This window comes from Sciurus vulgaris (genome assembly GCF_902686455.1).
Source record: "Sciurus vulgaris genome assembly, chromosome: 1".
Lineage (NCBI taxonomy): Eukaryota > Metazoa > Chordata > Mammalia > Rodentia > Sciuridae > Sciurus > Sciurus vulgaris.
Window position 1 is genome coordinate 173,699,255 of NC_136461.1, and position 27,094 is coordinate 173,726,348.

The 27,094-nt window shown below is 33.7% G+C and overlaps 1 protein-coding gene across 1 annotated transcript in view; it reads left to right on the plus strand.

Moving 5' to 3' along the window:
- Nucleotides 1-27,094, plus strand: part of LOC306653220 (intermembrane lipid transfer protein VPS13B-like) — a gene marked incomplete at its 5' end in the record, with an annotated part of 899,457 nt that overhangs the window by 447,699 nt on the left and 424,664 nt on the right. The window contains 1 exon segment of the mRNA XM_079126163.1: nt 15,907-16,141. Coding sequence (XP_078982289.1) covers nt 15,907-16,141 — 235 coding nt within the window.

Sequence of the window (27,094 nt, forward strand, 5' to 3'; positions counted from 1 at the left end):
CCAGTTGTCCGAGTTCACTGCTCCAGCGGGGGGAGGGGTGTCTCGCTGGTAGCTCTACTTCACAAAGTTCCCTGCTTTCCGGGACCACTGTCCCATCCGGGACACCTTCCCAACGGGTGAGAGTCACCCAGCTGCTTTGAATTGGTCCCAAGTCTCTCAGTATCTTCTCTTTTGAATCCTGAGTCCTGGAGCAACATGAAATGCAGCCAACCTCTAGTCCGCCATCTTGAAACCCTCTCTATTGTAGCTTTTTGAGACTCTGATCTGAATCCCCATCTAAGCCAAACCCAGACTGTTGACCTACAAAGACTGCGGGATAGTAAATGCATATTGTGTTAATCTGCCATAATTGTTGTAATTTATTAGCAGAGAAAGCTAGTACACACAGATATAGAACATTTCATAGCATAGCAGTAATATAGTCTGATTAATTGCTACATTTAAATCCACCTATATCTAATGTTTTTAGTATATTTATAAACATCTTCATTTATAGAGTATCAGTCAGTGAGAGTGTTTATTTGAAATATTATTTATAAAAGAGCCTGTAAGCCTGTTTTTTTTTTGACCATAGTGGTCATAAGAAAGTTAAGAGTAGGAGGGAGCAAATGTGGCTGTTATTTCTTCACAGTAGTATTTTGACTCTTTAGTTTGCAGGAATATGACTTAACTCACAAGCATCAGCTAAGTCTCACCAGTCTCACAACACATGCAGTCTTTTATTGTTAATATTATCCTAATATCTCGTTGGGTTGATTTAGCTATCCTTCTGTCCTACAACATCCTTTAGTGCAGTGGTGACATCATATAGGGCAGATTATTTAACATGAATGCAGAAACACTGGTTTCATTTACATTGTGATTCTAGAAGCAAAAAATACATAATACTCTAAGGTGGTGCTGGACATATATAGTCAATGTTAGTCTTTCTATATAAAACACTGTCTCCTTATGATCTCTTTCATTGTAAATCACTCAACTCCCACTCCCATACCCATAATTATTTCTTCAGGTTAGATCCCCTATGCTTTGGGTAGCTTAATAACATCTAACATTTTCTTTTCAGTGGAGACCCATTACTGATGGAAATGAGAATCCTTCATGGCAGTTCTGCCACAGTTACATACTCTTTCTCAGTTTGGTCAAACTCAGTCTGTATTCTTAACTTGCTCCAGTCTGTAGTTGTAAGAAAATAAACAGGAGCAGTCTACTTGCTTATTTCTTGTGTTTATCCACAATGCCTCCCAGACTCTTATGTGCTCCTGTAGTTGCTTTGGATTTTTTTATATCTGTTAAATTGCCAATAAAATAAGTAGTTTTTTTTCTGATCCATTTTACTCAACATCATGTTACATATTGTTTTAGTAATTCTCTGAAAGAGTAATCTGATATATTTAATATTTGAGACAAGCTAAATACTGAATTAATGAGTTAGTGGTTCTACATGTGAGCAACTTACTACTTAGAGCATCTCTTCTTCCTGTAATCATACAAGTAACAGTGAGCTTGTCTGATTATAGTACAATTAGAAATTGTAAATTATGGCCTGACACAAATAAAATTTCATGGCAGAAAGGAATATTTCAGATATTATCAGATCACTCCCTAGTGCTTTTCCTTATATATCAGGCTCTTTTCTAGCAGTTTAAGCCTGATCTATGTATGAATTAGTGGTATTTGCATTTCACTAAATTGGGAATTAGAAGTTCTAGTAGGAAAACATACTTTTATCTTTTCAGAGACTTATTTGATATATAATAGACTTTCATAGAAAGCTTCTCTCTTTAATTTTGATTTCCAAATACATATATTGCTTTCTCTTGATTCTAATCTGTAGCTTTTATTTCTAAGTACCTATCTTCCATTTTCTTCTATTCAGTTTTCCTGCTCTGTTCTAGTAGAAATACCTTGATAGCAAAATTGTGGAAAACAAATTTAGCCTACATTCATTTGTATACCCACACGTGCACACACATATATTTATATATTTGAAATTTATATATGTGAAGTTTTACTATGATGGGGCTACACAGATCTTTTGGATCTTATGTGTCTTTCAAATTAATTACCTTGTGCTCTTCTCAGTGAAAACCCTGAGGAGATAGAATATAATATGAGGAATGCTACTAGACAGTGTGCTGCTAAATATAATCTTGGCTTTCTGAAGTTTTACATGTCCTTTGTGATAATTATTATAGTTCTAAAATATTCCTGTTAAAATAGAAGTACCAGATAATAATGAACATGTTTAATCTTTTAACACTCTAGTATAAACTTATTTAAAATAGCAAGTTGCTTAATAGTACATCATAGTATGCAGTCTTTCTTTCCACTTACTATTCCTTTCATTCATTCCTATATTTTAGCTTCTACTTTCTGTTATGTGTCATATTAGGTGCTAAGGAGACAAAATAAACATAATAGTTCTTATGGTCTAGCAGGAAAAAGGCCATGTGCCCAGATATGAAATATCTTGTGTGAAGCCTCTCTTAAGGGATCCCTTAGAAAACTTATGAATCAAAAAGAAAGTTGGAGGCCGGTTTCAAGATGGCGGCCTAGAGGGTGGCTGCATTCCATGTTGCTCCAGGACTCAGGATTCAAAAGAGGAGATATTGAGAGACTTGGGAACAACTCAAGCCGCCGGGTGAGTCTCTCCCGTTGGGGAGGCATCCCGGAAGGGGCGGTAGTCCTGGAATACAGGGAACTTTGTGAAATAGAGTTGCCCAACGAGACACCCCTCTCCCCAATGGAGTAGTGTACTTGGACAACTGGGAGCATCGTAGAGGAGGCCACTCAGCACAGCGCTTGGACTCAGAGCAACCACTGGGGCTCTGGGCGGCTGCCCAGAGGAGGAGCTCCGCGGCGAGCTGTTTGGACTCAGAGCAACCGCTCCTGAACACGGGGTGGCTACCTGGAGGAGGAGCGTGGCAGGTCGCTTGGTCTCAGAGCAACCGCTCCTGAACACCCGGGGGCCTGCCTGGAGGAGGAGGAGGAACGCAGCAGGTCACTTGGTCTCGGAGTGACTGCCCAGGACTACGAGCAGTTGGCAGGAGGAGGAGGTGCACAGTGAGTTGATTGGACTCCTAGTGACTGCACTGGAACACCTGCCGGCTGCCCGGAGGAAGAGGCGTGTGATGGGTCACTGGGACTCAGAGCGACTGTACGGGGCTCCAGGTGGCTGCTCAGAGGAGGGGCTACATAGCCAGGTGATTAGGTGCACAGCAGGGTCCCAGGACCTAGGAGACTTCTTGGTGGAAGAGCCGCACAGAGACACGCTTAGGGGCGCAGCGAAGGTTGCAAGACTGCGGGCAGATTCTCTGAGGATTGGCAACCTAAGGAGACGTGTCTGCGAAGGGTGAGGCTCCCAGGCCCAGGAGGTAGGTCTGGGCCCCTGGGAACGTTGCAGAGGAAGGCTGCCCAGCCCAGGCGGTAGATGTGGATTGAGGGGAACCTATAGGAGGGGAACTGACCAGCAAGACCTCCCCACCGGGTGAGTCTTCCCTGCCGGGTGAGGTTTTCCCACAAAGACGGTAAAACCAGAGACACAGGCCCAAACAGGCCTTGCCTCAGCTTGCACCTTAGTTCCCCTTTGGATGACCATTGGTCAACAAGTGGAGGCACCTCTACCCACTAGCAGGGAATATACCTCACCTGAAGGCCACCACCCCTAGAGAGCCAGATTCCTTGTAGAGCACCGCATTATCAACTTCCTCCAAGACTTCAGCCTACTGAAGGCTAAGAGGGGATATATATAGAAATCTTCAGGGACATTGTAAGTCAATAGAGGAAATCTGCAATATCTCAGCTGTCCACTGATACTTGAACAATATGAGAAAACAAGGGAAGAAAATGCCCCAAACAAATCTAGATGTTACATCAATAAAATCCAATGACAGCATGGCAGAAGAAATGACAGAACGTGATTTCAGAATGTACATAATTAAAATGATCAGGGAAGCAAACGAGGACATGAAAGAGCAAATGCAGGCACTGAATGATGAGATGAAATAGCAAATGCAGGCATTGAATGAACACAACAATTGACAGTTAAAAGAGCAAATACAGGAAGCAAAAGATCATTTCAATAACAAGTTAGAGATATTGAAAAAAAACAAACAGAAATCCTTGAAATGAAGGAAACAAAAAGCCAAATTCAGAACTCCATAGAAAACATAACCAATAGGATAGAACACCTGGAAGACAGAACCTCAGACATTGAAGACAAAATATTTAACCTTGAAAACAAAGTTGACCAAACAGAGAAGATGTTAAGAAATCATGAACAGAATCTCCAAGAACTGTGGGATATCATGAAAAGGCCAAATTTAAGAATTATTGGGATTGAGGAAGGCTTAGAGAAACAAACCAAAGGAAAGAACAATCTATTCAATGAAATAATATCAGAAAATTTCCCAAATCTGAAGAATGAAATGGAAAATCAAGTTCAAGAGGCTTATTGGGCTCCAATTACACAAAATTACAACAGACCCACACCAAGGCACATTATAATGAAAATAACTAACATACAAAATAAAGACAGAATTTTAAAGGCTGTGAGAGAAAAGAGCCAAATTACGTTCAGGAGGAAACCAATACGGATATGAGAAGATTTTTCAAATCAGACCCTAAAAGATAGAAGGGCCTGGAACAACATTTTTCAAGCCCTGAAAGAAAATGGATGCCAACCAAGAATCTTATACCCAGCAAGACTTACTTCAAATTTGACAATGAAATAAAATCTTCCATGATAAACAAAAGCTAAAAGAATTTACAAAAGGAAAGCCAGCATTACAGAACATTCTCAGCAAAATATTCCATGAGAAAGAGATGAAAAACAAAGAAGTCAATCAGCAAAGGTAGGAATTATCCTAAAGGAATTGTCAAATAAAGGAGGAACCAAGTCGTGTCAAAATAAATAAATAAATAAATAAAATTTTAAAAATGGACCAAATATCTGGGAATACAAATCATATCTCAATAATAACCCTGAATGTTAATGGCCTGAATTCATCAATCAAAAGACATAGACTGGCAGATTGGAATAAAAAGAAAGATCCAACAATATGCTGCCTGCAAGAGACTCACCTTAGAGAAAAGGACACCCATAGGCTAAAGGTGAAAGGATGGGGAAAAACACCATGCACATGGCCTCAGCAAAAAAGCTGGAGTATCCATCCTCATTTCAGATAATGTGGACTTCAAGCCAAAGTTAGTCAGAAAGGATAAAGAAGACATTTCATACTGCTTAAGGGAAGCATAAATCAGCAAGACATAACAATCATAAACATCTATGCCCCAAACAGTGGCTCATCAATGTCTGTCAAACAAATCCTTCTCAATTTCAGAAACCAAATAGACCATAACACAATAATACTAGGTGATTTTAACATGCCTCTCTCACCACTGGACAGATCTTCCAACAAAAATTGAACAAAGAAACCATAGATCTCAATAACACAATCAATAATTTAGACTTATCGGACATTTATAGAATATACCATCCAACGAAGAGCGAATACACTTTCTTCTCAGCAGCACATGGATCCTTCTCTAAAAGAGACCGTATATTATGCCACAAAGCTAATGTTAGCAAATACAAGAAGATAGAGACACTACCTTGTATTCCATCAGATCATAATGGATTGAAGTTAGAAATAAATGAAAGAGTAAAAAACAGAAACTACTCCAAGACCTGGAGATTAAACAATATGCTTTTATATGATGAATGGATAACAGAAGATATTAGGAAGGAAATTTAAAAATTGTTAGAGGTAAATGAGAACAAAGAAACATCATATCAAAATCTCTGGGACACTATGAATGCCATACTTAGAGAAAAATTTAGTTCATTGAGCACATTCAATAAAAGAAGTAAAACTCAACAAAGAAACGAGGTAACACTACAGCTCAAAGCCCTAGAAAAAGAAGAACAGACCAACACCAAAAGTAGTAGAAGACAGGAAATAGTCAAATTCAGAGCTGAAAACAACGAAATTGAAAGAAAGAAAACAATACAAGAAATTGACAAAATAGTTGGTTCCTCGAAAAAATAAACAAAATTGATAAACCTTTAGCCACACTAACAAAGAGAAGATGAGAGAAAACCCAAATCACTAAAAATCGGAATGAACAAGGTAATATCACAACAGACAGGAGTGAAATACAAAACATAATTAGAAGCTATTTTGAAAATCTATACTCCAACAAAATAGAAAATTTCGAAGACATCAACAGGTTTCTAGAGACATATGAATTGCCTAAAGTGAACGAGGAGGAAATACACAATTTAAATAGACCAATTTCAAGTAATTAAATAGAAGAAGTCATAAAAAGCCTACCAACAAAGAAAAGTGTGGGACCAGATGGATTCTCAGCCGAGTTCTACAAAACCTTTAAAGAAGAGCTCATTCCGATACTCCTCAAAGTATTCCATGAAATAGAAGAGGAGGGAACCCTCCCAAACTCATTCTATGAAGCCAGTATCACCCTGGTACCTAAACCAGACAGAGACACATTGAGGAAAGAAAATTTCAGACTAATATCCTTAATGAACATCCGCAAAAATTTTCAACAAAATTTTTAGCAAATCGCATACAAAAACATACTAAAAAGATAGTGCACCATGATCAAGTGGGTTTCATCCCAGGGATGCAAGGTTAGTTCAACATCAGGAAATCAATAAATGTAATTCACCACATCAATAGACTTAAAGTCAAGAATCACATGATTATTTCAATAGATGCAGAAAAATATTTGATAAAATACAGCACCCCTTCATGCTCAAAACACTAGAAAAAATAGGGATAGTGGGAACATTCCTTAACATTGTAAAGGCTATCTATGCTAAGCCCATTCCTAATATCATTCTAAGTGCTGTAACAATGAAAGCATTCCCCCTAAAAACTGGAACAAGACAGGGATGGTCTCTTTCACCACTTCTATTCAATATCTTGAAACTCTAGCCAGAGCAATTAGACAGATCAAAGAAATTAAAGGGATACGAATAGGAAAAGAAGAACTCAAACTATCCCTATTTGCTGATGATATGATTGTATACTTAGAGGAACCAGGAAATTCCACCAGAAAACTTTTAGAACTCATAAGTGAATTCAGTAAAGTAGCAGGATATAAGACCAATGCTTATAAATCTAATGCATTTTTATATATAAGTGATGAATCTTTGGAAAGAAAAATTAAGAAAACTACCCCGTTCACAATAGCCTCGAAAAAAATAAATACTTACTTGGGAATTAATTCACAAAAGAGGTCAACGACCTCTACAATGACAACTACAGAACACTAAAGAAAGAAATTAAAGAAAACCTTAGAAGATGGAAAGATCTCCTATGTTCTTGGATAGGAAGAATTAATATTGTCAAAATGGCCATACTACCAAAAGTGCTATACAGATTCAATGCAATTTCAATTAAAATCCCAATGACGTGCCTTACAGAAATAGAGCAAGCAATTATGAAATTCATCTGGAAGAATAAGAAACCCAGAATAGCTAAAGCAATTCTTAGCAGAAAGAGGGAAGCAAGGGGTATTGCAATACCAGATCTTCAACTCTACTACAAAGCAATAGTAACAAAAACGACATGGTATTGGTACCAAAATAGAAAGGTAGATCAATGGTACAGAATAAAGGACATGGACACAAACCCAAATAAATACAATTTTCTCATACTAGACAAAGGTGCCAAAAATATGCAATGGAGAAAAGATAGCCTCTTCAACAAATGGTGCTGGGCAAACTGGAAATCCATATGCAGCAGATGAAACTAAACCCCTATCTCTCACCCTGCAGAAAATCAAGTCACAATGGATTATAGACCTTGGAATCAGACCAGAGACCCTGCAGATTATAGAAGAAAAAATAGGTCCAGATCTTCAAAATGTCAATTTAGGACCAGAATTCCTCAACAGGGCTCCCATAGCACAAGAAATAAAAGCAAGAATCAATAACTGGGATAGATTCAAACTAAAAAGCTTTCTCTCAGCAAAGGAAACTATCAGCAATGCGAAGAAAGAGCCTACAGAGTGTGAGAAAATCTTTGCCAATGATACTTCAGATAGAGCACTAATCTCCAGAATCTATAAAGAACTCAAAAAACTCTACACCAAGAATGCAAACAATCCAATCGACAAATGGGCTAAGGAAATGAATAGACACTTCACAGAAGAAGATCTACAAGCAATCAACAAACATATGGAAAATGTTCAACATCTCTAGTAATAAGAGAAATGCAAATCAAAACCACCCTAAGATTCCATCTCACCCCAATTAGAATGGCGATTATCAAGAATACAAGCAACAACAGGTTTGGCAAGGATGTGGGTAGAAAGGTACACTCATACATTGCTGGTGGGGCTGCAAATTAGTGCACCCACTCTAAAGCAGTGTGGAGATTCCTTAGAAAACTTGGAATGGAACCACCATTTGACCCAGCTATCCCACTCCTTGGCCGATACCGAAAGGACTTAAAATGAGCATACTACAGAAATACAGCCACATCAATGTTCATAGCTACTCAATTCACAATAGCCAGATTGTGGAACCAACTAGATGTCCTTCAATTAATGAATGGATAAAGAAACTGTGGTATATATATATACAATGGAATATTACTCAGCCATAAGGAATGATAAAATTATGGCATTTGCAGGCAGATGGATGAAATTGGAGAATATCATGCTAAGTGAGATAAGCCAATCTCAAAAAACCAAAGGATAAATGATATTGTTAATAAGTGAATGATAACACATAATGGGGGGTTGGAGGGGTTACAGTTAGGGTTAGGTTTAGGGAGGGGGGCAAGAATGGAGGAAGGAAGGACTGTATAGAGGGAGAAGAGGGGTGAGAGGAGTGGGGGGAAGGGAAAGGAAAATAACAGAATGAGTCAAACAACATTACCCTATGTAAATTTATGATTACACAAATGGTATGCTTTTATGCCATGTACATACCGGGAAACAACATGTATCCCATTTGTTTACAATAAAAAAAAAAAAAGAAAGTTGGTGATATAAAGATAGAGTATGTGCTGCCTTGTTCCTGATGAATTTGAATAGTATTCCAGATGAGAATTTGTTGATTTAAAGAACTAGTTGACACTATTGTATCATCTAGACTATGGTTACTATCAATAATAGTTAACTGTTTAAAATTTATTATAGCCCTTATACTATTTTATAATGGTGTAGGTTGTTGTATTAAAAGTAACCTCATTCCTTTTTGTTCATCCTACCATTAATTGAAAAATGTGTTTTAAGTACCCTTTGATGATATCTTTTGAGAAGTTCAGTAACAGGATGTGAACATTAGTATCATGTCACATGATTGTTTGAAAGTTCTAGGAAAATATTCCACTCAACGATTCCAAAAGTTTTTTTTATCTATCGCACATCAGTATTTCGTAATATAAGATGTACAGAAGAATGTCTTCATCTAGCTAAGATGAATTAACAGTTATTAGATTTTTCTTGCCGCCTGAAGCAATCCCCACCTCCCAAATGAATAAAATATACAAAACAATGGCTTCAGAGCACTAAGCAGTGAGCCAAGTTGAATGGTGATCTCTGAGAGACTTACGATATAATCAGCAGAACTTATTCACCAATGAATTTAAGGAATGAGAGAACAAGAATTTGTCTAAGAGATTGACATATTCTAAGTTTGATGTTTGTGTAGATATTGATGTCATTTAATGAAGGGAGTTCAACTTTTCAGGATTAGGGGCAAATAGGGAATTTGAATTTACATGTGTGTTTGAAATGACTTTGAAATGTCCAGGCATCTATTGGTAGAAGAGACATATCTAGAGTTTAAAGAAACGATTCAGAGTAGAGATTCAGTATGGAGAGTCACCTTGAAGATGGTTAAAAGCAGGAAAATGTGTTAGGCAGGCAACCATGTGCTCTGGCCACATCTGTAATACCAGTGACTTTGGTGGCTGAAGCAGGAGGATTGCAAATTGGAGGCCAGTGCCAGCAAATTAGCGAGACCCTGTCTCAAAATTAAAAGAAAAGAAAAGAAAAGGCTGGGGGTGTAACCGTGTGATAAAGTACCCCTAGATTCAACCCTCAGTCCCAAAGGAAAAAAAAAAAATCAGAAGAAAATATGTAAAGTTGAAAGAGCAGTGGGCTTAAGGGATTATCATTTTTAATGTAGTTAGTAAAAGAGAAAGTGTCCTGGTCAGATGCTAAAAGGTAGTGATCAGAAAAGTAGGAAGAGAAGCTGGAGACTTTATGGCATCTCAGGGACTATAGAATTTCAAGGAACCACTGGTCAGCATTATCAAATTCTGGATGTTATCTTTGGGTTTTACTTTGTTTATCTACAGTATGAAATGGGTAGATTAATATTTAATCCTTTATCCTCATACTATTCTTTTGAATCTTATTCATTTTATAATGATGCAATGCCTTATTAACTTTACCATCTACACTGCACTTAATCTTATTTTCTTATCAATTATAAGTAGAGATAGTGTTGTTTTTATTTTTCCTCATATTATTTTTACTTTTAATTATGATAAAATACACATATATGACATAAAATTTGCCATCTCCATCTTTTCCAAGTATATAGTTTATTGTTATTACTCATTCTGAGTAAGCTTCTTAGGTATAAAATTATGTATAAGATTCCTAAATAATACCTTAGGGCAGGCTGTCTTGACCTGGAGGTGCTTTGCTTGCCTCACCCTAGTCCTGACCATGTTATATACTGTATTCTTGGTCGGGGGGAATAAATTAGATTCTGATTAAATACTTAAAATCAAGGCTCTAAATTTCTGAGTTTTTAGAAAGTTTTTTTTTTCCAAGATGTTTTATGATCCAAAATGTGAAATAGAAAACTACAAAGTTGTCATCAGATAAAACAGAACATCATAATTTAAAGCCATCAAAGAATTATTCTTTCAGTTGAAAGTTTGAGCAAGTGAATATGTTTGGAACCAGAGTTGATTTGGGGGCCAAAGTTGGTATTTACTAATAAGCCCATATTCTTTTCCACTAAGGAGAGAAAAACTTATGTAAAGATATGAGCAACATTTGCTATAACCTGTTTTTAAGTGGGAAAATGGAACTTTCATATTTTATTATAATGGATTATTTTGTAGTAATACATGTAGTCTTAATCTTTTTTATGTGAACTTGCTTTTAGGGCCTTTTAACAACAGATTTTCATAAACTCATTATTTGCAATTTTTCTCTATCTCCTTATCAGCAAAGATCCTATCTATTTTACTCAAAAGACTATATATTTATTCCACAGGCATATAATGAGCTGTGGCATGTAGTTGATAAAATAGAAATGTTCTGGCCTGGAATTCCCAAAGAAAGAATAATAATATTCTTTGTTTTTGCCAGACTCTTTTTTGTTTGTTTGTTTGTTTTGTTTTTTGGTTGTATATATTGAAGTTCATGACGTTATCTTACTATTTTATAGCATTTACTGGGTTTTTAGCGTGCATTTGTTCATTTGCTTTGGGTTTTGGTAGTATGTGAACTATCCTGGTCTCTTGCTAGTAATTGTATTATTACTTTAGGGGACTACTTCCCACATTTTGTGTGATTCTGATTAGAGTACCATAGTGTCTCAAGCAAAGTACCATAAACCAGTTAAGCTAGGCCAATTGAATTCTCTTTCCTAGGAAATTTCATCTGGAGCCTGACCAGTGATGAAGTAATCATATTGCTCGATGTTCCATGAACTCCCTGAATTATTTTCAGCATCAAATAGGAGTAGATATTTCAGGCCAGACAGATGAACTCTCATCATATTATTTATAAAAGCAAGTTTTTAAACATTTAACACTGGCAGTTTTGCAGAGACTTAACATTCTTATTTATAGTAATTGAACAAGTAACAACCATTGTGTGGTAATTTGTTAAAAGGAAGAAATCTGGAATTCAAATCTAGGAAATTTTTCATGTCTTCCCTTGACAAAATTTATGGAAAAAGTTTTATTTATCATAAACTAATTTATAATATTGAATCTGGAAAACAAAATAACAAAGGTTCACCTTTGAGATTTTTTTATTGAAGACCCCAGATGACTCTATTTAGATTTTTTACCCAAAATATTTTCATGACACAGTGAAAATTTTTTAAATAGGGTAGATAAATTGGGTTAGTTTTATATATTTATCATAATATAAATGTAATACTCCTTATTTTGGAATCCCTACATACATTGATTGATGATCAATGGTATTTTTGAATGTACTCTGAACATTTTTTGTAAATCCATAAAGGCCAGTATATTGTGTATGACAAATAATAGATTATTAGTGTTTGTTTGTTGACTATATTTATTTTCAAAATGTTGTGGTAACATTTACCACATAAATATTTATAGCAATGCCATGACTTCCTCAAATTATAGATGAGGAAATGGAAGTCATGGAGGCTTGTCAATGTTTCTGCAACTGGATTTGTTGAACCCAACTGACTGACAAGTCAGTTTTATTAACTACCCTGTTAGACCTTGTGGAATTAAATTATGAACAACATGCATGAAGGAATTATTTTAATATCTGATGATAATGATAATCATGTTCACTTACTTAATAATTATTTATTGACTACTTAGTATATGCTAGGCACTGTAACAATTACTAAGAGTATAGCGGGAACAAAAAAAGGCCAGTCATTTGATTGTATAGAGCTTACATTCTAGTGAGAATTTTGTGAGGATGTTAATACTGAAAACTCCCTCTTTTAAGCTCTTTGAGGACTAGAATGTGCATTTTGTTTCTGTATAACTGACTTTCAGCTTAGTGCATTAAAGAATCCATGAATAAAAGAAATATGCATGAACTACAAACTGCAGTATTTATTTTTATTTTTCACTTGAAATTGTTCCCTGAAGAATAAAATGCATTCATGTAGATGATATCTTATTTTTTAGAAATATTGCAAAATATTGCCACTAAAATTTCAGGTTTTAGATAAAAAGGACTATGTTGTTTGGGAATAGAAAATAATAATGTTATTTGAAAAGGCAGAAATATGATACAGCATTTAGAAACATTTATAAATGAATTACTTTTATGATGGCCAGTGACTAAGGTTTTCTAATTATAAGTTGACAGTGTTGCTCAGGGGTAGAGTGTTCAGCATACACAAGACCCTGGGTTCAATTCCAAGCACCCGCCCCCCCCCCCCCAAAAAAAAAAAGAGGGAGAGAAAGAAAAGATTTTCAGATTATTGTGTAAATGAAACTTACCCTCTGCTTTTTAAAACTGGTTTGCAACTCAATTATATAGCACATAAATCAGGGGAAAAAAAAAAAAGGAAAAGCTTTTTCCCAAACCTCATATATAGGGGAGGAGAAACACACTGTCATCTGTCTTTTCAAATTGTAGATAAACTTTAAACTTTAAGTTAATCTTTTCTTAAAATAAAAATACCAAATAGTTTTACTTTATTAGTTTATTATCCTCGGTATGTGATACTTAGATATGCTGCCCTTGACCTAATAGGAACCAAAATAGAGGTGATTCTACTTCAAGAATTTGTAATAATCCCTTCACTTTAACACATGAATGTGTTCAATATTGGCAAAAGAACACGTTGCTACCAAAACTGAAACAAGATCCTTGAAACAGAAAGGATGTTGCCATGGAAAAATGAAGTAACACTCAGTGCAGCTGTGATGCATTAATGAATAGGATATTTTTTTAAAAGATCATTTGTGTTTGGTGTGGCTCAGAGGGTCCCAACCAGATGGTTTCCATGAACATGATCTGACCCCCAGCTTGAGGACTTCTTACTGGCAGATTACTTCATTTTCTTTCCCTTGGATTGTCAGATCCTTACATTAATGTAAAATTTACTGCTGCAGATTTATATTCAGTACTATAAATCACTCAAGATTTTACATTAAAACCACAATTTTAGAATATAGTTTAACAGTTATTTTAAAAGTGTAAAAAGATTTATGTGATAACTTCAGTATATATCAACAGTGTAACTTTATAATAATTTTGAACAATTTGGATTATATCTATGTTTTGATTCTTATCATAAAAGGAATCCTGACAACATATATCATATTTTAGAATGTTTATCATTTAGAGTCATTGCATAGTTCATGCCAATATGCTATTGATTTTGTATACATTGCTCAAACTGTTTAAATTTGATGGAAAAAATGAATTTTTGAATTAGTGGAATTTGTAATGTTTTATGATTTTGGATATTTTGGCCAATTAAAATTTGTTTCTACAGACATAGATGTGTATGTTTGCAAATGATAGCATATTAAACTAATGACCATAGGTTGTTGAGAGCACTTTTCAGTATAGCATCAGTACCTCTATGAAGTGCTAAATATTTTACCCTTCATGTTTTGACTTTGTTATAGAAATTAATAGAATTGATAGAGAATATGCACTTTATGTGTCATTTTAAATTGTGCAATTTAACATTAATGAAATATGTTAAAACATTTAAAAACAATTATATCTGAGATAATACCTATTCAGAATGAATAAAATATGTGATCTTAAACCAACTATTTAATATACACACTGTAATCATCAAAACTGCAAGATAAATTTCTAGAATTAAACTAACGAGCTTATATGAACAAAAGCATTTAGTTTTGTAAAATTTTACAGTAGTTTTCTCCACCGAATTCATTAGTTTGTCTTTGCCCATATATGTAAAGTAAGCACAAATAGGTTTGCTTATTAGTAGGGTAGGAAATCATTTATCATATCAAAGAATTCTAAACCTATTACATATGATTATATCCTCACTAAAGAGTATATTAATCCTTTGAGAGTATATTAGCCCTAGAGAAGGGATATTCCTTTAGTTATGTTTTATGAAATAGTCTCTTCAAAACTTCCTAGAATATTTATCAAGCAAAAATATTTCTTCTCATACTTTCAAATAGCACTTTTAAATGCCAAATAGTTCGTAGAAAATCAGGGTTATAGTTTGTATTTGCTTAACAAATAATTCAAATACGCTAGGCTGGTGGGGCAATTTAATAAAATTTGAGCAGAGTATTGCTTTGTGAGAGCTCAGACTAATAGATTTTAATCAGCATTGCTTTGGAATTAGGAACTCAAAATAAACTCAGTTTCTGATTTGTGCTTACATAGTCTTAAGGACCTCACAACTTAAGTAACTATACTTAAGTAGTTTTTAAAGGGAGCATAAAAATTTCATAGGAAATCAAAATTGAAGCAATAATTTGAAAAATGAACAAATCAAGTGCTTTGGTTTTTAAAAACTTCTTTAGAATTACTTCCACATATTTGCTTTATATAAGTATGATTTTGTGTGTGTGTATAAATATGTATGTATATATATATATATACATGTGTTTGTATACACACACACACACACACTTGAATCTTTGTGTATAGGAAAAGAGAAAATAATGTGGTATAAATTTGTACTTTAATGATTGTCTAGAGCTATCAAATGTTTGAATCATTTTTTTCTTATAGTTTAGTGTGTAAAGTAAAAATGTTAGGGCCCAATTCATGCAGAAATAGCTTCAGTTTTTATAAAACTAAAATCAACTCTAAGGCCTTATCTGGTTGGTGTTAACAGAATATAATGAACTGGAAGAGAAGGAGCATTTTCTCACCTTTTTTTTTTTTTTTTGCCAGGACATTTTTCTAACTGAATCATGTTTCTTGGAAAGAACTGTAAAAGGGCAAATATATTTTCATGTTATGCCACTGGGTGCTTTTGATCAAGTTTATAGCATGAAAAAAATACCTTTTCAAGTGTTTCTTGGGTAAAATGTAACTTATAAAGACAAATGTAGGACACATTTTCATTTTTGGTTTGTCTGTTTATTCTGATACAGATATTAGATGTTCAGGGAATGTTTAGTCCAATAAAAATATTTTCATTCTGTTTTTCTTTTCTAGCTTGAAGTTCAGTCTTGTTGTGTGTTCATTCCAAACGATAGCCTGCCTTCCCCAAGTACAATTGTATCTGGTGACATTCCTGGAACAGTAAGAAGTTGGTATCATGGACAAACCAGCATGCCAGGAACACTTGTCCTCTGTTTGCCTCAAATTAAGATTATCAGTGCTGGTCACAAATATATGGAACCTCTTCAGGAAATTCCATTTGTTATCCCACGACCTATTCTGGAAGAAGGTATGTTAAAAAAAAAAAAAAAATCTTCCCAGGATTAATACTTTTTACTGGTATGTTTAGTTTTCTTTTCATATGTCATTATATATGTAAGTCATCATCTTGTTGAAAGATTTTCTTGACCTAAATAAATAAAGTGATACCATTTATTGACATTTATCTTTTAGTCATATTTATATATTTATAGATAAAATTGAATTGTCTATTAAAGTATATGTGCAATATAATATAATTGCTAAAATTAACTTGAAGAAAGTTGTTTTTTTTGTGTTTGCATTAGGTTGAACTAAGAATGATAAGAAGGGTTGGACTTAATCAAAGCAACTTGAGTTATGAATGAATATATTATACATGAGTAGTAGAATTAATATCTTATTTACATCAGGCATAATGTAATTTTAAATTTATCATTTATTGACACAAAGTAGATACTTGTGCAGTGATTAGAACCATGGTTCTTTTTCCAGTACATTCTTGATTTCTTATATTGCAGTGTTTTCTGTTGCAAATGTATACCCTTTTGAACTTTGACATACTCATTTCAAACAAAATGTGAACCTTGGAAAGTTTTGAGTCACAAAGTAAATAATGTGAATCTATATTTTAATAACAAGGCTCAAATTTTTGACAGTGCTAAATAGGTCAACACCTTGTTCGTATTATTAGGGTGTAAGTATATGAATCCTGATGTCATTCAAATTACTGTACATACTCTCACTGAAGAATAGACAGCCTGTGCAATTATTGGCTCCAACTTTGATGTTAATTTCTCTTTCCTTTCTGAAATTTCCATTAAAATCCATTTTTTCTCATAAGAAGTAAAAAGGATTCTACTCTTTAAAATTTGGTTCGTATTCACAATCTGAATACCATCATCATCAAAAATCATAGAATTCTAATGGTTAAAGGTAACTTTTTTTTTTCAAGTCATTGTTGTAGAGTCCTTCTCTTGATACAAGGATTCTTTCTCTAGTATCTTTGATATATTCATTCTGTCCTATTTCCTTTTGGATTTTAGGAATTCTTTATTATTACAACAGCTATTGTATAGAGGATCAAGGTTATATTTCTCTTACAAAGTGATTTATGGAATGCTCCCTAATTGTTTTTCAAACTCTGGAATAATTTTTGTAAGATTAAAATAACTGTTCCTGGATTTTTATTAAAATGTAATAATGTACATGGAACAGATTTTTAAAGTATAATGCACATGTCACAGAATTATTACAGTATTTTATTCAGTAATCATTACTATGTTCATAGCTATATGCAACCATCACCACTATGGAATTTTAGAACAGGTTTATTTCCTAAAAAAAGGAACACTAAACCATTAGCCAGCCACGTCTTGTTCCTCTTCTCATGCCTCTTGCTGTCACTAATTTACTTTATGTCTCTCTGAATTTTCCTGTTTTGGACATTTCATATAAATGAAATCATATAGTATCTGATCTTTTGACACTGGTTTCTTTCATATACCATGATTTTAAGGTTCATTCATGTTGTAGCAATTTTTTTGTTCTTTTACAAGTGAATAATATTCCAAATAATATTTCATGTATGGATATGTCACATTTTCTTTACACATTTTATCGTTGATATACATTTGTGTTGCTTCTGCTTTTTGCATTTTATAAATAATCCTGGTACAAATATTCTTTTATAGATTTTTACATGATTGTGTTTTAATTTCTATTAGGTATATATCTAGTAGGGGGATTATTGGGTAATGTGGTAATTTTATATTTAAGCTTTTTTTTGCTCTTTATTATATTTTTAATTTTTTTTATTCATTGTACACAAATGGAGTATAACTATTATTTCTCTGGTTGTACACAAAGTAGAGTCATACCATTTGTGTATTCAGACATGTATATAGGGTAATGATGTTTGTCTCACTCTGTTACCTTTCCTTCTCCCACACCCTCTCCACCCCTCATTTCTGTCTACATAATACATCCTTCTTCCAATATTCCTTTACCTCCCCCCGCCCCTGTTATGTATCATCAACCACTTACCAGAAAAATCATTCGGCCTTTTGTTTTTTGGGATTAGCTTATTTCACTTAGCATGATATTCTCCAACTTCATTTACCTGCAGGTGTCATCATCTTATTCTTCTTTATGGCTGAATAATATTCCATTGTGTATATGTACCACAGTTTCTTTATCCATTCATCTATTGAAGGACATCTAGGTTGGTTCTACAATCTAGCTATTGTGAATTGAGCTGCTATAAACATTGATGTGACTGTGTTGCTGTAGTATGCTGATTTTAAGTCCTTTTGAGAAATTGCCAGTGTTGTCCAACTTGTCTGCACCATTTTACAATCACTGTAATTGTACATTAGGGTCCTAATTTCTCCGTCTTTGTCACCATTTTTAATTGTCTGTTTTGTTGCTTTAGTTCTAGCCATCCTAGGTGCAGCAAAATAGTATCACATGGTTTTTATTTGTATCTTCCTAGTGATCATCTTTTTATGTGCTTATTTGTTTTTTGTATATCGTTTTAAGTATTTTTTTCTGTTCAGCTTTTAATTTAAAAAACTTAAATTAAAGCCCACTTTTCAATTATATTATTTGGCTTCTTAGAGCTGTAAGGTACTTTTTATGTCTGTGTACTAGACCACTTTCAGGTATATAATTTGCAGTTATTTTCTCCCCTCCTCTGGGTTGTCTTTTTACTTTCTTGCTGATTTTCTTTTTAATATATTTTAGTTGCACTTTTTTGTGTTTTATCTGAAAGTATTCCCTTCTATTATTACTTTTTTTGATGTAGAAATTAACATACCTCCAAAAAGTAAACTGCAATACTGGAAATATTAGTATACATAATTAATTTGGTAAATCAATCTGTTTATCCTCCTTGTGCATAACACATGAGTTTTAGTGTATTTTAATTTAATGCTTCTCTCCAGATTACCTGATTATTATTATTTATTTTAATTGTAACTTCCTAAAATATCAGTATTTCTTTATAATATCATTGTCTAATTTGACATACCTATATATAACTGGTTCAAGGGTTGGAAAACTTTTTCAGTAAAGAGTCATGACGTTGGAAATGTATCATTTTTTAGTTTGTTTTGCAACTTCTCAACTGTGATTTGTGGTACAGAAGCAGCTGCAGACAATATATCAATGACAGCATGATGGTGTTGCAGTAAAACTTTATTGACAAAATCTGATAGTTGCCCAGATTTGATCTTAGGCCATTGTTTGCTGATCCCTATGCCAGAACCCTAGTATTTATTCCTTTTCACAGCCATTCCTCCTTCCAGCTATTTTAATTTTTACCACAGGTACATCCTTTAGAATTCCTTTTTATGGGGATCTGATATTAGCATTTGTCTGAAACTGTCTTTGAGTTCCTTTTAAATTTTTTTTTAATTTCCTTTTTGAAAGGTATTTTCCTTTATATATTTCTTGTTCATACTTACTTCTATCCTCACTGATGCTGTTGCTTTGACTCTTGCTTTTCATTAACTTTTTGAGTGACCACTGTCATTTTATATTGCTGGGATACATTCTGGTTAGTCTCATTAATCTTCTCAAGTTCATTAATTTTCTTTTTAGTTACATTTCATCTACTCTTAAAGTTGTACACTGATTTTGCATAAACATTTATTGAAGTCTACTATTTGAGATTGGAAAATGTATAGCACTTAGTGCACACCTTCAGTGATTTTCATAATGTGAACCCATACGTGGTACCAGCACCTGAATCAATATCAAGAATAGTTCCAGAAAATCTTTAGCTCTTTTCCAGTCCCTTTTTCCTCAGACATAAATAGTATCTTGATGTATAAAACCATGAATTAGTTTACCTACTTTGAAACTTTATAGTACTTTATTGAATTTAAATTTTCTTACGATATAGTTTTCATTGAATCTTTTTAAAAAATAATATTTTCAGAGCTTCCTTTTATTTATTTGTACATGAAAAAAAATTGTTATGATCTATTGACAGTTGCATGCTGTGCCTCGTATTGCTCTTGCGTTCCTTGTAGGTTCTTTCATTTTCGGGGTTATTTTCACTGGAAGTTTTACTATAAAAATTTTTTTGAAGAATAGCCTGTAAGATTCCTTTATTGGATGTGTGAATTTATTTTTGATGTATTGAGGCATTATTGCGTCAGAATCACTTGAAACTAAATTCTTGGTTCAAGGTTTCTGTATCACCTAAATAATAAACATTCAAGCTACAGCCTCTTATAAATTATGGCTGAGTTGTGGTTGTGACTATTTGTTTTCCTATATTCAAAGTTAAATTTTCTGGTAGCCTGTGTGAAGGGGTGATACAGAGAGCAGAAGAATAGGACACATTTTTTTTTTTTCTAGTTGACCCTAACATTAACATTATAACTATTTGCACACGAGCTTTTTGTTCCATTAGTTTCAGAACTACAAATGGACTATATTATATCTTAAATTTGTGTTAGTTGTGAATATGGATGCTCAGTTTAGCAGCATCAAAGTGCCTCAGTCATTTACTTTGTTTACCTGAACTTCTGTCTTCCCTCAGTCTCTGACCTTAGAAAGGCTTTACTATTTTAGGAAATTTATTAATGAATTTCCGAGAGAGAGAGTGAGAGTGGAAAATAAACTGTATAAATTTTAATCATAGTATGTAATATATAGGTTTAATTATATAATCAGCACTTTTGTTTTTTACTGAAAAGATCACCTATATGATCTGTGTCTACTATGTTGTTATATATAGAATTCTTCTAATTTCTTTTAAATGATATCATGAGAATATTTTGCCTCCCCTTGTCTAGCGAATTTTATAAAGGATTGATATATACTACCTATCATTCTTTATCTCTTCATCAGTCATTTAAAATTCTCATTATTCCTACAAAATTTTGTGCAAAGGGCTATAGCTTGTCCTTTTCGTATGGCAAGTTTATTTTCATCTCGTTCTTCAAATACATTATAAATGACTTAACAACTACAGAAGTCATTATAAATGACTTAACAACTACAGAAGTCTCTATCTTTAGAGCTTACAATATTATATTCTCGGACTTTTTCTTCTAGAAGTGAGATAGACAACAACTTAGTTGATTTTTAACTTAAAAAAAAATCACTTACCAGATAGATAGGGCTAGAATCAAGTAGAAACGTAGTCTATTTTTCATGCTCCCTGGGAGAATATAGGATGACTGTATAATCAACAGTGAAACATAAAGTAAAAAGACTTTTAAACTATGTGGTTATTTTCATTGGCCAAACCTACCCTCAGGAAAAGAGATTATTTCAAGATATTCAAAATCCTCTTTAGGTCTTAAAAATTATAAATATTGACTTGTTATGAATGGCCATAAATTTATTTTTATTTATTTTCAAGGATGTTTATAAAAAAATTGGGCATATAATCCTTTAACATATATATGTAAAGTTATCTAGTCTTTGTTGTTATACATATATGCAGAAAGGAAGTATATATTCCTTTTTTACCAGTTTTCAAATGTTCTGGGTTTTAGTATAACTCTTACATTCTCTTTCAAACATATGTTGAATATTGAAACCTGTCAAGGGACTAATGGCACATTTCTCCTTTATGGCTTGTCTGTTATGTTCTCAGTCACTTGCTGTTTTTATGTACTTTTTCCATGTTTAAAAAATTGTGATAAGTCTTATCTGTTGTCATATCCTCTATTATTCGCATATTCCTTTTTGGTTTGTAATGAGTTTCCCCCTCATTGTAATTTTTCTGGTTTCAGAATATAGATAAATATTTCCAGTCATTCATGTACAACCAGATATGGAATGTCTAAATCCCCTACTCTAAATCCCCCACCCCTTTCCAGTCTACTACTTTAATGCTATTGTTATATGTCCTGCTTTTTGTTGTTGTTTTTCAGCAATTGTTTATACGTACAGGAGATGGGTGGATTGGTGGGATAAAATAGGAAAACTGGGCATGGAGATTAATTAGATATTACAGCTAGCTTTTAAAATTATCTAGAGTAAAAAAAACATGGCTGTTAGATCCAGTATGCATAGTGGTAACTGGGAAAGATTTGGGTAGAACAAGGAAATATTTAAGAAATCTGCAGATAAGTGTCTAAACTTTGTTACTGGAATAGTTATGGATAGTGAAAGAGAGGCAAGTATGAAGAGCATCTCTGTGCTTCTTAGCTGAATAACTATTTTATAGCTCATATTATGATTAGTAATAAAAGAAAAGGATCACTTTTGGTGTACAAGGCAGAATAGATGATTTTATTTTGATGCACATTATGTAGTACTTTTGGGACATTTAGGTAAATACATCTGATGAGCTGCTACATATATAGATCCAGAACTCAAAAGAGTGTCATTGTTGCAAATACAGAATGATAGCAAGGAAAACCATGGAGAGAGAGCAGTGTCACTTATATAGTGACAAATTAAATGGGATCCACTTATAACAAGGGTGTGTTAGTCAGCTTTTTCATTGCTGCAACCAAAATACCTGACAAGAACAACTTAGAAAAGAAAAAGTTTATTTGGGGCTAATGGTTTCAGAGGTCTCAGTCCATAGATGACCATATCCATTGCTCTGGCCCCAAGATGAGGTATCACATCATGGTGGAAGGACCCAGCAGAGGAAAGCTGCTCAGGTCATGGCAGGGCAGAGTTAAGGGAAAAGAGGGAGAGGGAGGGATATTAAAGGTTACAACTCTCATAATCGAATCCTTTCATCTCTGAATATGCCTGCATTAATAGGAACTTTTGAGGGATACCTCATATCCAGACTGTAACAAGGGGGAACACTAATGTTTATGGAATGATAAGGAAAGAAATATATGATGGAGCGGCTGGGGTTGTGGCTCAGCAGTAGAGTATTTGACTGGTATGTGTGAGTCACTTGGTTCTATTCTCAGCACCACATATAAATAAAAAAATAAAGTCCCATCAACAACTAAAACTATATATATTTAAAAAAGAAATATATGATGAAAACTACATATAAAAGGTTAAATAGAGGAAGAACCATAAATGGTCTAAGAAAGACAAATGATTAGATCATTTGTAAACGTGGCAGTGATGCTCAATATGATAAGGACTAAAAAATATCAAAAGAATTTGACAATTTTAGGTCACTCTTTTTTCTTATTGCAATACTTTCAGAAGGCTGATACTAATACAAGTCAGATGATGGTGGCTTGAGGACTGAATAAAAAATGAAGAACTGATACAAGAAATCTTTAGTTTTTTAAGTTATTATTTAAGATAGCCAGGTGAGTGAGAAAGGAACTTAGGTACACATGTGTCTTGATATTCTGTAGTTGTAAGCAATAGGAACCAAGTTAGGATACTTAAGCCAAAATAGACTTGAGTGACTCTTCTGTATTCTTTGACAGAAAATAACTTTGTTAAAAATTTTGGTATTAATCCCCTGTAGACTGATAGTTTTGAAGATCATTAATTAAAATTTTTACTCCTTTTTTCTCTTTGTTTGTTTGCTTCGTACCTCCTGAGAAATTATTTGTTCTTTTCTTTTGGCTTTGCTGGATAATCATTCTGTAGGTCTAAATGTCTATTAAAATAATAATTGTTTGAAGTCAGTTTTTTAGAATCATGATGGAATAAACCACAAAGAATAGTTCTCTATGTAACTAAGATTTTATATTCCTAACACTTTTATTTGGGTGGCAATATTTTGGTATATGATATTTATTTGTTTGATCTTAGCAGAAAATAGATCACAAAATTCAATTATTTAAAAAATTACTCAGGATTATTATTGTGAATGCACCCAGAAAAATATATAATAAAGTGATACCTTTTTATTGCTACCTTAAAGGTTTCTCAGTATCTTGAGATAAGTTAAAGTGACATGAATTTGATTTCAGTAAGATTTGAACAATTATCTTTATGGATGAAGGGTTGCTTGACACAGAATTCTAAACATTTCTACCTTTTTAAAAAATTCCTGTAACCTAGACTGACACTTTCTTTCCCCATCTCTCCTCTTTATCCTGCTCAATCCTCTAGACTTTCTAAAAAAAAAATTTTTCTTTTTCATCCCACTGTCCCCATAGCTGTCCCATTCATTTAACAAATATCTGTTGAGCACCTAATATTCAGTAGACACAGGGAATGTAGATTTGAACAAGACACATAGGATGCCTGCTGTCTGGTATTTTTGAGGGAAATTGTGCAGTCTATATTCCTGGTTGATTGAATCCTTGTTTATTCCTTGGTACCTTTTTCAAAGGGTTGAAGGGATTAAATGAAGGTAATATTGAGAACTTTAAACATATCTGTCACATGGTAAGTGCTCAATAAATGATGGTATGTTGCAATTGTTGATATCCAAGGATGTTTTCCAAGGTCCAGGGCCTGGTTTCTAATCACTGCTTTTTTCAGATATATTTTCTCTTCTTGTTTTTTTCTGCATGATTCCCTGGAATGCTGTATATGAACCTGTCTCTGTAAGAGGCAGACTATCCACTTCTTTTAATTCACTTGTCAAATTGAGTCACATAAATACTTAACGAACAGAGTTTACTGAAGATCTCCTATAGGTGACATGGCACTGGTATACTTCATATGAAATAAATTTTAAAATGAGAATTAGTCTCCTAGATGTTTTGGTGCTTTTGAACCCTTACTTAGCAACTCTGCTACAAAAGTCCTCTTTCTGTCTCTTTTCTGTCCCTCTTTCCTGATCAAAGAAATTTCAAATGCTTTTCTCTTTTCTATGCAGAGTAATTTACTTTCAAAGTCTGAAAATCATGCCCCTTTCAGTCTTAGGGTAAATGTATTTTAACAAGACCAGTAAGAATTGACCCTTCCCACCCCCTGAACCATACTTCCTGCCACTGTCCTGCTGCAGGCTGTTGCCCAACTCTAGCTCTGGTAAACTTTTCTATGTTCTTTGGACTAACATACCATTGTTTTATTACAGGGTTTTAACACACTACAAATATGGCTGCCTCCATTCTAATTTTTTCTCTAAGCTTCCTTCTCATCCTTCAGGCTGCATGTATCTCTCTTTAATCACGTCCCACAATTCTCTATTCTCATTTCACCCGGCGCATCACTTTACATCCCTTATTCCAGTTTTATTTATTTTTGTTCATCATCTAATTACACTACTGCAGTGAAGAGATGGCAAGCTTTACCTGTCTTGTTCATTGCTCTGTTCCCATCATCTAGCCTACCACATGGCACAGAGTAGCTCACTGTATACTTGTAGACATCAAGTTTTCAAACTGTTCATAGTAAATACTTTCTTGTTTCTGAAAGGAGAATAGAAGAGTAAAAAAATAATTCGTAAACTTGTAATTTGTTTTAAGATCCATAAATAATTGAAAAAGAATTCCTGCTAATTAATAACTTTTAGAAAATGAAAGAAAAGCATTACAGAAATGATTAATAAGATGAACCAGAAGAGTAATCATTATAGATTTAAAACTCTTTCTATACTTAACTTGAACTTCTGAAGTTCAAAATAAGGGACTGTTTGTTGAAATGTGTCATCTGATTTCAATTGCCATGGAAAGAGAGAAATGATCTCTCCTATAGCCAGATCCAATCTGTTAGAGTGTTTGGGTCAAAATCAACATTCTGAGTTTCATTAGGGAGCACTTGCAGTGAGCCTTGCAGATGTAATTTGCTATATCCACCCAACACCTTTAAGCAGATGGGTTTCTACTGTGCCTAGTAGAGGTTTGTTTTTTCTTCTTTCAAAGAGTTGCCTATGCCTTTAATAAAATATTTTGACAGAAATAGAATATTGAGATCATTGATAAATTAAAACTTTGCTGTTTTTGGATTTAGTATGTTTTAATAGAAATTGATGTGAAAGTTATTCAGCATCTATGAAAAATAAGGTGGCTATTTTTCTATGTAATTTTTCACAGGAATGAAATATATATATATATATATACGTATGTATGTATATATATATATATATATATATATACACACACACACACCATTTTAGGTTTCTTTATAGTGTCATAATCTCAAGTTTCATTTGTTTTGAAAGATGATATACTTTCACAATTTTTTTCAAGTTTCACTCAGCTTATTTGACTTTAATCCTTAAAACCATGTATGTAAATAGAATTCCTTGGGGATCAGACAAAGCTCAGAAAAGAACTCCAGTTGTATTGTTGATGATGATGATGTTTTTATACAAATGCCCTAGAAACCATCATGTATATATTACAAATGAAATTAAGCTTTTGAACTACCTAAATGTAGTTATGAGAATTGCCACATACATTATTCTTATTAGCATACATCCAGCTAGCTCCATAATTTATTTAGCTGTAGGTTCTGTAGCTTTTAAAGGCTGAAAATGTAACCTTGCATTGTACATTTATTCCTGCTTATCAATTTCTCAGTTACTAACCCAACACACACACTTATTTTAAAAACAAAAGTCAACACGGCAAATTTAATATCCTGTCATATTTTTCCTGATCCCTTTTCTTCATAAGACTTTATTTTGTTTTAGGACAGTTTTAAGTTCATGGCAGAATTAAGAGTAGGGTAGAGAGATACTCTATGCATGTCCTGCCTCTAATGAGCATAGCCTTTCCATTATTAATATTCCCATCAGAGTGTTATATTGATTACAGCTGATGAACCTGTATTGCCACATCTTTATCATCCAAAATGTATAGTATACTTAGATCTCATTCCAGGTGATATACAGTCTGTGACTTCAGAGAAATGTATAATGGCATATTTCCACCATTATGGTATTATACATAGTATTTTCACTACCTCAAAAATTTCTGTGCTCCATTAATTTTCCCTCTGTCTCTTTTTCCACCCCAGCCCCTTGTATTTACTGGTCTTTACATAGACTTCAGAGTTTTACCTTTTCTATAGTTGGAATTATATAAGATGTATCCTTTTCACATCAACTTCTTTTGAGTTATTGATGTACATTTAAGGTCTATGTTTTATGTGGCTTATCAGCTCTTTTAGTGTTAAGCTTTTA